A 13633-nucleotide genomic window follows, 5' to 3' on the forward strand; every position below is an offset into this window, starting at 1 on the left:
TGTATTTCCCACCTTTCTGTGTTTGTTCTGCCCTCCTCCTGCCAGGAGTGCCCTTTGTGGTAATACCCACGGTCCATTCTTTCTCAGTGACCTTGTTCAAATGCCCGTCTCCTCCCTGAAGCCTACTCAGAATCACCCTCTGTCCTGGCCTAGAGATCTCTCCCTCCAAACTACTTTAGGTGATACCTTGTGCCCTGAATCACTTCCTACTTGACAGTTTTACAGATTTAAGTAATTTATGGGTTAACATCATGCTCTCCTTCCCACTCAACATTGGAGCCAAAGACGGCGATTCAGTGGAGTCGGAGTCGGGAGTCTGGTCCGATTATTCTAGTCCCCTACCCCACCCACCCGGAGTTCAGTAAACACAAGAGTCTGACTCTCCCTGGGTAACTATTGCCTGATTGCACTTCCCGCCCTGGCAATATTAACTAATGAAGTGCGGCTCCCGCCCGTGGAAAAACGCAGTTTTAACAGTCAATGGCTTTGCACACCTGCTGCTCTCAAGCGGGAACCACGAGGGCCCTCGCCCTAGCGCCGGCAGAAGTCGCGCATGCGCGTGGTAGTGTGGACGCGCAGAAGTCGGGACGGGGACGGGGGCGGAGTCGGGCGACTCACGTTGGCCCCGCCCAGATACGTCCAGTATAAAGCCTCACCGCTCGCGGTTTTACCGCCTGTCTTCGAAAGCCCGCAAGTCTCCTCACCATGTCGTCCAAGTCGTCTATGGTTCTGGGTTATTGGGATATTCGCGGGGTGAGTGCCCTCTTAGTCGCCCAGCAGCTCTATCTGAGACGGGAAGGCGGCCAGGGCTCTGGGGCAGCGTCTCCGTGAGAAGCTGTAGATGGGAGCCCTTTCGCCGCGACCACCATCACCTGAGCTGCCCAGCCTCGGAAGCCGACGACCCCCGTCCGGCCTCTGGGATCACCAAGCTCGGCGAGGAGGGCCCGAGAGTCGCCAGTCTGTGGGGGTCGCTTAACGACCGCTCCAGCAGGATCAGGGTCTTCGGCAACCCTGGGCCGGGGGACGTTGGTGGGCGGGGGGTGGGCGCGGGTGAGACCCGCGCAGGCGCTGACCTGGGGCTGTCTCTTGCAGCTGGCGCATGCTATCCGCCTGCTCCTGGAGTTCACTGATACATCCTATGAGGAGAAGCAGTACATTTGCGGGGAAGGTAATGTCGCTTTGGAACCGGTACACCGTTCCCCTAAACCAAGCTGCCTCCAACTGCCCCTGTCTTTTTGGGCCCAGAGAGTGGCATCATGCAGAGCTTGGGTGGGACATCTGCCCCTATTACCTGGGAACTCCCTGCAATACTGTGTGAGGAGAAGTGCGTGCTTTACATTTGACCTGGGGATTCTGCGCCACGCGGTGGCCGAACCCCTTCTTAATACTTACTCAAATGGGCCATAGAGACCGAAAGGTTAAGTATGGTGAGCTGGGTATTTGAGGTATTAGAACTAAGTCATTTCTTTAAATCCTTCCACTCTCTTATCAGGTGGGCTATTAAGGATGCTGGGTCCCACTTCTCTCTTACAGCTCCTGACTATGATCGAAGCCAATGGCTGGATGTGAAGTTCAAGCTAGACCTGGACTTTCCTAATGTAGGTGTCTTAGGGAGAGGAGAAGGGAACGGAAGACCTTCAAGTGTATCCATTTTACTGCTTCCTTCCCTGGTCTGGGAGGGTCTAGATAGGGGCTCTTAGTATGAATAGAATAGATACAAGGATCCTTGGACAAGAGAAAAAAAAATTACCTTTTCATTTCCACTAACGAAAGTATATTCCTTCTATTGCGAAGATAGGTAATAAGTTACGTAAGTTATTAGCTACATCTTTGACTTTATCACTAGTAGAAATCTGGTATTTTCATATTCTATTAAATGTATTTCGGGTATCTCAAATGTTATATTCATCACTACTTTGAAATGATGGTGGTTATTACATTTCTTTGCTATTTAATACATTAATAAATACTTATTACTCTTATCACAATTTTGCTTTAAAATATTTTATAATTAAATACATGGAATTGGCATTTAAAAACCTTATTCTGCAAAAGACTTCATCATGCACATACACAATATACATTTAAAATTTAAGAAATCTCATTTAGAATCAGGTGGGACCCATTACTACCTTCTACCTATTTTTTTCTTTCTCCTTGTACAGCATCTTTTCTCTCTTGTTTACCACCTTTCAAGCCTCCTCTTCCCTGGAAGAGAGAGGTTGTGCATTTGGCTTCTCCTTTTCCTTCCAGCTTCCCTACCTCATGGATGGGAAGAACAAAATCACCCAGAGTAATGCCATTTTGCGCTACATCGCTCGCAAGCACAACATGTGTGAGTTGCATAGGGCTGGTGAGGGAGATCTGTTTGTTTGCTTGTGGAGATATATGATTGCAAGGGTGGTTTGTTGTGATTTGGCCTACAGGTGGTGAAACGGAAGAAGAAAAGATTCGAGTAGACATCATGGAGAACCAAATAATGGATTTCCGCATGCAACTGATTCGCCTCTGCTACAACTCTGACCATGTGAGTTTCCCCAGCAGGCATCAGCCAAGCAAGTTTCCCTTCTGCTATTGCTATCTTCCCACCAACTCAATCTGTAAGAATATGAAATAGAACTCTTATTTTTTTGGATGTTTTGTCATGTAATTCTGATGTTGGCTCCTCTTTTCCAAACTCTCATTCTGCCACCTTTAAGTGAAGGCAATGAGAAGATCCCTGGAGAAGGGGCTACAAAGGGTCCTTTCCTAGTCTGTGCCCTGATTTATCTATATATATGACGGTGGCTATTCAACTCTCTTTCCGTCTCTTCCAGGAAAACATGAAGCCTCAGTACTTGGAACAGTTACCTGGACAACTGAAACTATTCTCCTTATTCCTGGGGAAATTCTCATGGTTTGCAGGGGAAAAGGTAGGAAAAAGGGGAAAGGAGAGGATAGCTTTCTGTTTCTGCAGGTGTTTGTGAACTCCCCACACCTAACCATCTTATTTTCTCCTTCTAGCTTACTTTTGTGGATTTTCTCACCTATGATGTCTTAGACCAGAACCGTATGTTTGAACCTAAGTGCCTGGATGAGTTCCCAAATCTGAAGGCTTTTATGTGCCGCTTTGAGGTAATACTGTCTGTAACATTCTCTAACAGAAATATTCACAGGCTCCTTAGGCCCTGAGAGTCCCACAGTGATAGATGCTTGCCCAGCCTTTTACCTAAAGAGGTCAATGACTGAATACCACTGTGCTTTCATGTCTTGGGGAGGGCCTGGTTTCTATACCCCAAACGCATGGTCTACAAGAAATGGGGGAAAGGTGGAGGCAGGCAGCATGTGAATATTGTTGTTTTGGTTTGGGTCTGTTGGGCTGGGCTAGAGTCCTTATAAAGTTTGGTGTGCTTTCCCTTCAGGCCTTGGAGAAAATAGCTGCCTACTTGCAGTCTGACCGCTTCTTCAAGATGCCCATCAATAACAAGATGGCCAAGTGGGGCAACAAGTGTATATGCTGAGCAAGAGAAACTGCTTGTTTTGTTCCATCCTGTACCCAGGGGTCTGTACTCTTCTCTTTCCAATAAATAGCACTTAGGTTACTGGTGTCCAGCTGAATTTCTCTTGGGAGTAAAGGCCAAAGGGGAGAATAAGGATATGTGAATGACAACCAAGATGTAAATTTAGTCACTGCAACATTAATATTCCCTTACTCCCCAACTGAGTTCAAGGACTAGAAATTAATCATCAAAACTTGACAGTGGGTATTAGAAATATATTGCACAGTTGGAGAAAGCAGGTATTTTAAATGGGTCCCTTACATGGACATCATGTAAATACCCATTAATCCTGTGAAATACCATGTGGCAGTAAGAATGACACTGAAGTATCTGAACTAACATGAAATGATTTCCAAGACACATTGTTGAATTTCAAAATTAATTTGCAAATTAATATATACAGCATGACATCTTTTATCATTTTTGCAAGAGAGACCATGAGGTGTTTCTATAGATACACAATGTATGTGATTGGGGTCTGGAGGGACACAACAAAACTTATAACGAGGCTTAGTTCAGGCAAAGGGATGGAAGACCCAGTCTTCAGGGTAGAACCTAAAGGGAAATACTGAGATGTAGCCAAGTTTTCCTTTTATTAACTAGGAGAATGCATTCATGATACAATCAAAACTAGTTTTAAGAAAAGAAGCTTAAGGGCAACTGATTCCTGTGGAGATTGAATTGGCCTCACTCTCCATTACATAGCAAAGTCAGAAGCTCTTACAGCCTTAAGAGTAATCTTATCTGTGGGCCAGATTGCTGTCCCTTGTAGACCAGAAGTCAAGGATCTCTCTCTAGTGAGGGAAAAAGGGCTTGACTGCTGTGAGACCCAATGAGGTCAGGAGGGGCTGTCTCAGAATGGGCTGCCAACAGTAGTTATATGTCCAGGTCAACTTCTTAAGTATGGGGAGCATTTTGCCATAAGAGGTGTAAAGCTGAGGAGTTTCTCTAAAGTCTAATAACTTTTGATATGAATTTGCAGCATATGAGGGAGTGGTGTGCTCTAGGGAAACCTTGTGGACTTAAAGGAAAATAAAGAATTGAGCATGCCTCAGGGACTAAATAGATAACACAACCAGAAATGAAAGGGAAATGTTTTCTCTATCACTATATAACAGTATTACCGCAAATTTAGCAGCTGAGAGGAACACATTTATCATCATACAGTTTCTATGGGTTAGTCTGGCTCAACTTTACTGGGTGTTCCACTCAGTTTTTATCCCAAAACTGTACTCAATGTGTCAGGAATATGATATTATCTAAAGGATCAATTGGAGGAGGATCTGCTTCCAAGTTTATGTGATTGCTGATAGAATTCAGTTCCTTATGCCCTGCTGGACAGACAGCCTCAGTTTCTTGCTGGCTGGCAGCTAGAGGCCAGCTTCCCTTCACATGGCCACTTGTTTTATCAAAGCCAGTAAAGAAGTCTTGAAAGAGGGACATTTCTATGCAATGTAATCACAGCAGTGACATCACTTTGCCTTTTCCTATTCTGTAAGAGGCAAGGCACAGGTCCTGTCCACAATCAAAGGGAGGGGATTGCACAAAGACATGAGCACAGGAGATGGGTTATGGGAACCACCTTACAATCTTCACCACAGGGCAAGAGACAAGGAAAGAGGAAGTCAGTCCTGCAGTTCTCTGAGTAAAGAATTTTGGGAAAGACAGTGATAGGAGAGAGAGCATGGTAGGAGTTTAGCAATCTCAAGTGAGAAGTTTAGAAAGCACAGGTCTGAAGATAAAATGCATTTCATGTGAATTGCAGATAGATGATAGACAAAGCACTTGTTCTAATTTTTTCTAGGTGTTAGGTTAGTGATGATCCACTTAACACTTTCCAAAACCAACCTTACTGACCCAAAAGGCAGGGAAAGCCACTAAAAGGCACAGATCCTTTCCACAAGAGAGGCGGTTTCCCAATCCCCAGTTTCTAACAGAAAAGAATGCAATCACAATGGCTGCTTTCAAGCAAGTAGCAGGTTTGAGGGTGGGGAGAAGCCTATCATCCCACAGGCACACAGGTGCAGAAACATTGAGAAATTAGTGTACTGGTTTTGTAAAAGTAGTCTCAGTAAGAAAAACACCTTGTAATGGGTACATTAAATTTGGTGGTTCACGTCCCCAGAAGTATTAGGGAAACCTGATTACATTCATTGTATTCATCGTCAAAGGTTAAGCATTTTCAAGTCAGAAGGAAATAGCTTATGTGATTAAAAGTAAATTCATTGTGGAATTATCTTACTGATGAAATGAACAGAGCTGGGATGCTGATATGTATAGACATGGATCTGCTTTAAAGTCTTCTTAAGAGGGGATTTTTGAGAACACCTGACCTGTATTTAGAAATACACATTCCGTACCCTTTGGCTCCAGGACGGGTGTCTCAAATGAACCATGCTGACAAAGAGGAACTTAGGGAGTTCAGATAGATCGGGAAAGGGAAGGAATTGAAAGTTTACCAGTGCTGCTTCTGATGTGCAGATTTGCTCACTCTCTTGCTTAAATACCTTTCATGGAATCTGGGGCCTCAGTAAAATAACTATTTCCCCCAGTTTGCTTTCATAATCTGACCTCTTCTTCCTTTGTAGCTACATCTTTCGGCATGTGTCCTCTCCCCTGGCCCTGGAATGCTGAATTCAGCCTTTCTGAATCCCCTAGAGAGAGACACAGTGTAGATTGAGGAGCCAGGACTTGGAATCAGACTGCCTGGGTTCCAACCCTGGCTCCACCATGACTCAAAAGTGGTGTCCTGTGTGTAGTATCTTCACCAATAAGTGAATCCTCCCCCACAAGTTGTTACGAGCACTGTCAATATTTCTAGAACACTTAGGACAGATCAATGTTACATAAGTTTGTAAATCTAAATTATCCTGAAACATTATGAACTCTTTTGTATTTTCACACTTTTGTATTTACTACCCCTATACCCTGCCCACCATGCTCCATCCCTGGTCTTGCCTAATGCCTACTCATCTTCTAACCCAAGCCTAGAAAATTACATGAGAACCAAACCACTGTGAAAGTGGTTAGTGATGGTCACCAATGATTCCTGATTGCTTTCCTGTGGGAAAGCTTCAGACCCTCTTGAACTTCAGTGTAGCCTTGTAACTTGCTTTGATCAATTGAACATGAATGGGAATTATGCACTTTTTCCAAGCAAAAACTTGAGGAACCAATGCAAAAGGTGCCATGTCAACTTCTTGCTATGTGAATCTACAACTGTAGCATCATGGGTCAAGTTGAAGATATCATCAATCTGGGTGTCTGATAGACTAGGAAGAATAGGACTCCCTGTTGACCATAGTGGAGTATGAAAAGTAAGAAATACATGCATATTAAGCTATTGAGTTTTGCTTATCCTGGCTGACATTTCTTCCCCTCTCCCATCCTAACTTAAGTGCACTTATTTTAAATCTTTGTTCCCATGTTTCAGTGTTTTCCTGTATTAGCACTTAAATCATTGAATTCCAGTTGCTTTTTAAGATCTGTTTCTGGGCTGGGGAGGTAGCTCGTCAGTAGAGTGCTTGCCTTGCAAAAGATCTGTTTCTGCCACTAAACTGCAAATCTCTAGGGCCTCCATTTTTATATTTAGTGCTTGCTTAGAGCCAGACATATAGTAGGGCTTACAACTGTGTGTTGAATCCCTGCCTTCCAATGAAGATTGGAAGGAGAAAAGAAGAGCGTGCTTTGAGTAAGTGCTAAATGCCCTCAAGGAACTTTTAAAAATTCCTTTCTGTTCTGGTTGGGAGGAAGAACAGACAAGTAGAATGCCCTGTTCTTAAAACAGATTTCAGGTAGAACTGCTTGGAGTCAGGACAGAAGTTCAGGTTCAGGGAGGTTGCTGAGGACCAGCAAAGAAGTCTGAGATCAGAAAGTGGGTTATTTGATTTCATAGTCTGGTTTGCTCTTTGCTTAGACCAAATTGGAATGAAATACTTTTGGGTTTTGTTTTGTTTTTGAGTCTCATTAAGTTGCTGAGAATGAAACTCTTGATCCTCCCACCTCAGTCTCCCCAGTAGCTGGGATTTATAGGCATGTTGTGTCTGAAATACTTTTGAAAATTAACATGGATGGGCTCTTAATGTTCTTATGGGATTTTTAATGGAAGTAGAGGTGACTCCGATTTGGGACTTAAATCCAGAAAAAATTAGACAGATATGTATGCATTTGACTTTGAAGTAAGTAGATGCTCCTGTATGTTCTCACTGGTTTTCAATGGAATAGGAACAGAAAAATTGAAATAAAAGTAGAATTATTAGGTCTGGATTTTCTCTTCTACAGTGCAGTGTTTCCAATTCTATTAGCAGATGTTCTTTTTGAACCATGATTGAAAACCTCTCTGCTTTCTTCTAAAATTACATTTCAACTGAGAAGGAGACTACAGGAATGTAGGAAATGTAGAGTGGCCATTCTCACAAGTAGGACTTACTTCAGTGGACACAATGTGGACTTGGTTGAGAAAAGACAGATCTGATTATAAGGAGTGTGATAATTAGCACTGACAGGCAGAGTTGCTCTGAAATCCACCAGGATGGGCTCCTGTTGCTCTCCGATTCCAAGTCTTGACTTACAATGTGCTGATGGCTAGCCTGTCCCTGTGTGCCTGTCATCAATATAAGTTTCACTTATCATATTACATATGCCACATGAGTTAGGAAATGTAGACTAAGAAAATAGATAACACTGAACCTGAGAGGGGGTCACCAGAGGGATGGAGGTAAGAGTCAGTCCAAGGAGTGACTTTAGTTTGCTCATATCAATATTTAGGATAAAAGGCTTATAATGCAATATCTCTTTGGAATCTTCTAATCAAATAAGGCCATTCTGTAAGCATTGTAAATAAATGCAAAATAACTCATTTGCAAATACAAGTGCAATTTGTTTTCAACTGCATTGGATAGCATGCCTACTTTTCTGTTTCTGCCACTAAACTGTAAGTCACTAGAGGGCGGGACTAAATTTTTCTATTTAGTGCTTCCACTTTCCATTCCCTTACTACTTTATACAGGTTGAACTAAGAGTTGTTGACATTATGCTTTGGTCTGTCATTTTAAAATGTCAAGATATGTGAACTAATATGGAGATTCCCAGATTGGAGCTGAATATAGTAACTGATGACATGTGGTTTTATTCCTGTTTGGGAGAAAGAGGACACACCTGCTTGTGTTTGTACAAAGGAAGTTTGCATTATGCCACATAGGAGTGTTTTACGGTGGTCACTGAGATGTTTATGTCAGGCATCTCTCCTTGGAAACTTAAGCATCCTTCTTAGGTGAAAAATGCTCATATTAGAAGGTCCCCAACCCAAGGGACCTGCTAGTTGACTCCCAATATCCGTTCTCCTCATTTTCTTTTTTTTTTCTCTCTCTTTTTTTTTTTATTATAAACAAATGGGATACATGTTGTTTCTGTTTGTACATGGAGTAATAGCATACCATTTGTGTAATCATACATTTACATAGGGTAATGATGTTTGATTCATTCTGTTATATTTTTTCCTTCCCCCAACCCCTCCCACCCCTCTTTTCCCTCTATACAGTCCCTCCTTCCTCCATTCTTGCCCCCCTCCCATCCCTCATTATGTGTCATCATCCGCTTATCAGTGAGATCATTCGCCTTTTGGATTTTTGAGATTGGCTTATCTCACTTAGCATGATAGTCTCCAATTTCATCCATTTACCTGCAAATGCCATAATTTTATTATTCTTTATAGCTGAGTAATATTCCATTGTATATATATATATATATACCACAGTTTCTTTATCCATTCATCAATTGAAGGACATCTAGGTTGGTTCCACAGTCTGGCTATTGTGAATTGAGCAGCTATGAACATTGATGTAGCTGTATCTCTGTAGTATGCTGATTTTAAGTCCTTTGGGTATAGGCCGAGGAGTGGGATAGCTAGGTCAAATGGTGGGTCCATTCCAAGTTTTCTAAGGAATCTCCACACTGCTTTCCAGAGTGACTGCACTAATTTGCAGCCCCACCAGCAATGTATGAGTGTACCTTTTTCCCCACATCCTCTCCAACACCTATTGTTACTTGTATTCTTGATAATCGCCATTCTAATTGGAGTGAGATGGAATCTTAGTGTAGTTTTGATTTGCATTTCTCTTATTACTAAAGATGGTGAACATTTTTTCATATGTTTGTTGATTGCTTGTAGATCTTCTTCTGCGAAGCATCTGTTCATATCCTTAGCCCATTTGTTGATTGGGTTATTTGTATTCTTGGAGTAGAATTTTTGAGTTCTTTATATAATCTGGAAATGAGTGCTCTATCTGAAGTATGAGTGGCAAAGATATTCTCCCACTCCGTAGGCTCTCTCTTCACATTGCTGATAGTTTCCTTTGCTGAGAGAAAGCTATTTAGTTTGAATCTATCCCAGTTGTTGATTCTTGCTTTTATTTCTTGTGCTATGTGAGTCCTGTTAAGGAAGTCTGATCCTAAGCCAACAAGGTGAAGATTTGGACCTACTTTTTCTTCTATAAGATGCAAGGTCTCTGGTCTGGTTTCAAGGTCCTTGATCCATTGTGAGTTGATTTTTGTGCAGGGTGAGAGATAGGGGTTTAGTTTCATTCTGTTGCATATGGATTTCCAGTTTTCCCAGCACCATTTGTTGAACAGGCTGTCTTTTCTCCATTGCATATGTTTGGTACCTTTGTCTAGTATGAGAAAATTGTATTTATTTGGGTTTGTGTCCGTGTCCTCTATTCTGTACCATTGATCTACCTGTCTATTTTGGTGCCAATACCATGCCGTTTCTGTTACTATTGCTTTGTAGTATAGTTGAAGTTCTGGTATTGCAATACCCCCTGCTTCATTCTTCCTGCTAAGGATTGTTTTAGCTATTCTAGGTTTCTTATTCTTCCAGATGAATTTCATGATTGCTTGCTCTATTTCTGTAAGGTACATCATTGGAATTTTAATTGGAATTGCATTGAATCTGTATAGCACTTTTGGTAGTATGGCCATTTTGACAATATTAATTCTACCTATCCAAGAACATGGGAGATCTTTCCATCTTCTAAGGTCTTCCTCAATTTCTTTCTTCAACGTTTTGTAGTTTTCATTGTAGAGATCTTTTACCTCTTTGGTTAGATTGATTCCCAAGTATTTTATTTTTTTTGAGGCTATTCCAAATGGAGTTGTTTTCCTCATTTCCCTTTCAACTGTTTCGTCGCTTACATATAAAAATGCTTTAGATTTATGCGTGTTGATTTTATAGCCTGCTATTTTGCTGAATTCATTGATGAGGTCTAGAAGTTTTCTGGAGGAGTTTTTTGGGTCCTCTAAATATAGAATCATGTCATCAGCAAATAGTGACAGCTTAAGTTCTTCTTTTCCTATTCATATCCCTTTAATGTCTTTAGTCTGCCTAACTGCTCTGGTTAGAGTTTCGAGGACAATGTTGAATAGAAGTGGAGAAAGAGGACATCCCTGTCTTGTTCCCGTTTTTTAAGGGAATGGTTTCAGTTTTTCTCCATTAAGAATGATGTTGGCCATGGGCTTAGCATAGCCTTTACAATGTTCAGGTATGTTCCTACTATCCTTATTTTCTCTAGTGTTTTGAGCATGAAGTGGTGTTGTATTTTGTCGAACGCTTTTTCTGCGTCAATAGAAATAACCATTTGATTCTTATCCTTAAGTCTATTGTCATGATGGATTACGTTTATTGATTTACAGATGTTAAACCATCCTTGCATTCCAGGGATGAACCCCACTTGATCGTGGTGCACGATTTTCTTAATATGCTTTTGGATACGGTTTGCCAATATTTTGTTAAGGATCTTTGCATCTATATTCATCAAGGATATTGGTCTAAAATTTTCTTTCCTTGATGTGTCTTTTCCTGGTTTGGGTATTAGGGTGATATTAGCTTCATAGAATGAGTTTGGTAGGGTACCCTCTTTTCCTATTTCCTGGAATACTTTGAGAAGTATTGGAATGAGATCTTCTTTGAAGGTCTTGTAGAACTCGGCTGAGAATCCATCTGGTCCTGGGCTTTTCTTGGATGGTAGGTTTTTAATGGCTTCTTCTATTTCATTGCTTGATATTGATCTGTTTAAATTGTGTATGTCCTCCTGGTTCAGTTTGGGAGGAGCACATGCCTCTAGAAATTTGTCAATGTCTTCGGTAGATTCTATTTTGTTGGAATACAGATTTTCAAAGTAGCTTTTAATTATGTTCTGTATCTCAGTGGTGTCTGTCATGATATTTCCTTTTTCATCATGAATTTTAGTAATTTGAGTTTTCTCTCTCCTTCTCTTTGTTAGTGTGGCTAAGGGTTTGTCTATTTTGTTTACTTTCTCAAAGAACCAACTTTTTGTTTTGTCAATTTTTTGAATTGTTTCTTTTGTTTCAATTTCATTGATTTCAGCTCTGATTTTAATTATTTCCTGTCTTCTACTACTTTTGCTGTTATTCTGTTCTTTTTCTAGGGCTTTCAGCTGTAATGTTAGGTCATTTAGTTGTTGACTTTTCATTCTTTTCTGGAATGCACTCCATGCAATGAATTTTCCTCTTAGTACTACTTTCATAGTGTCCCAGAGATTTTGATATGTTGTATCATCATTCTCATTGACCCCTAAGAATTTTTTTTATCTCCTCCCTGATGTTTTCTGTTATCCATGTTTCATTCAATAGCATATTATTTAGTCTCCAGGTGTTGGAGTAATTTCTCTTTTTTATTTTGTCATTGATTTCTACTCTCAGTCCATTATGATCTGATAGAACACAAGGCAGTATCTCTATTTTTCTGCATTTCCTAAGGGCTGCTTTGTGGCATAACATATGGTCTATTTTCGAGAAGGTTCCATGTGCTGCTGAGAAGAAAGTGAATACGCTTGTTGATGGATGGAATATTCTATATATGTCTATTAAGTCTAGGTTATTGATTGTGTTATTGAGTTTTATGGTTTCTTTGGTTGGTTTTTGTTTGGAAGATCTACCTAGTGGTGACAGTGATGCGTTAAAGTCACCCAGAATTATTGTGTTGTGGTCTATGTGATTCCTGGAATTGAGAAGGATTTGTTTGATGTACAGGGATATGCCATTGTTTGGGGCATAAATATTTACTATCGTTATGTCTTCCTCATTTATGGTTCCCTTAAGCAGTATGAAATGTCCTTCTTTATAAACCCTTCTGACTAACTTTGGCTTGAAGTCCACTTTATCTGATATAAGGATGGAAACCCCTGCTTTTTTACTGAGTCCATGTGTGTGGTAGGTTTTTTCCCATCCTTTCACCTTTAGTCTGTGGATGTCTTTTTCTATGATATGAGTCTCTTGCAGGCAGCATATTGTTGGGTCTTTCTTTTTAATCCATTCTGCCAGTCTATGTCTTTTGATTGATGAGTTTAGGCCATTAACATTCAGGGTTATTATTGAGATATGATTTGTATACCCAGTCATTTGGCTTATTTTTGGTTTTTAAGTTGGCTTGGTTTCTCCTTTGAGTGGCTTTTCTCTAAGGTAGTTCCTCCCTTTGCTGACCTACATTGTTTTTCATTTCCTCCTCATGGAATATTTTGTTGAGAACATTCTATAGCACAGGCTTTCAATTTGTAAATTCTTTTAATTTTTGTTTATTATGGAAGGATTTTATTTCATCTTCAAATCTGAAGGTTAGTTTTGCTGGGTATAGGATTCTTGGTTGGCAACCATGTTCTTTCAGAGCTTGAAATATGTTGTTCCAGGCCCTTCTAACTTTTAGAGTCTGGGTTGAGAAGTTGGCTGCTATCTGTATTGGTCTCCCCCTATATGTGATCTGATGCTTTTCTCTTGCAGCCTTCAAAATCCTATCTTTATTTTGAATGTTAGGCATTTTCATTATAATGTGCCTTGGTGTGGATCTGTTGTGATTTTGTGCATTTGGTGTTCTGTAAGCCTCTTGTATTTGATTTTCCATTTCATTCTTCAGGCTTGGGAAATTTTCTGATATTATTTCATTGAATAGGTTGTTCATTCCTTTGGTTTGTATCTCTGTGCCTTCCTGAATCCCAATAATTCTTAAATTTGGTCTTTTCATGATGTCCCATAGTTCTTGGAGATTCTGTTCATGATTTCTTACCATATTCTCTGTTTGGACC

General features: G+C 40.8%; 1 protein-coding gene across 1 annotated transcript; it reads left to right on the forward strand.

Annotated features, from left to right (window-relative positions):
* Window positions 1-628: 628 nt before the first annotated feature.
* On the forward strand, window positions 629-3581 carry Gstm3 (glutathione S-transferase mu 3). Its single transcript, XM_047553140.1, has 8 exons — window positions 629-753; window positions 1093-1168; window positions 1534-1598; window positions 2254-2335; window positions 2427-2527; window positions 2817-2912; window positions 3004-3114; window positions 3402-3581. The coding sequence occupies exons 1-8, from the start codon at window positions 706-708 to the stop codon at window positions 3498-3500; spliced, it is 678 nt and encodes a 225-aa protein (XP_047409096.1). The 5' UTR covers window positions 629-705; the 3' UTR covers window positions 3501-3581.
* The last annotated feature ends 10052 nt before the right edge of the window (window positions 3582-13633 follow it).

This window comes from Sciurus carolinensis, chromosome 1 (genome assembly GCF_902686445.1).
Source record: "Sciurus carolinensis chromosome 1, mSciCar1.2, whole genome shotgun sequence".
Taxonomy (NCBI): Eukaryota; Metazoa; Chordata; class Mammalia; order Rodentia; family Sciuridae; genus Sciurus; species Sciurus carolinensis.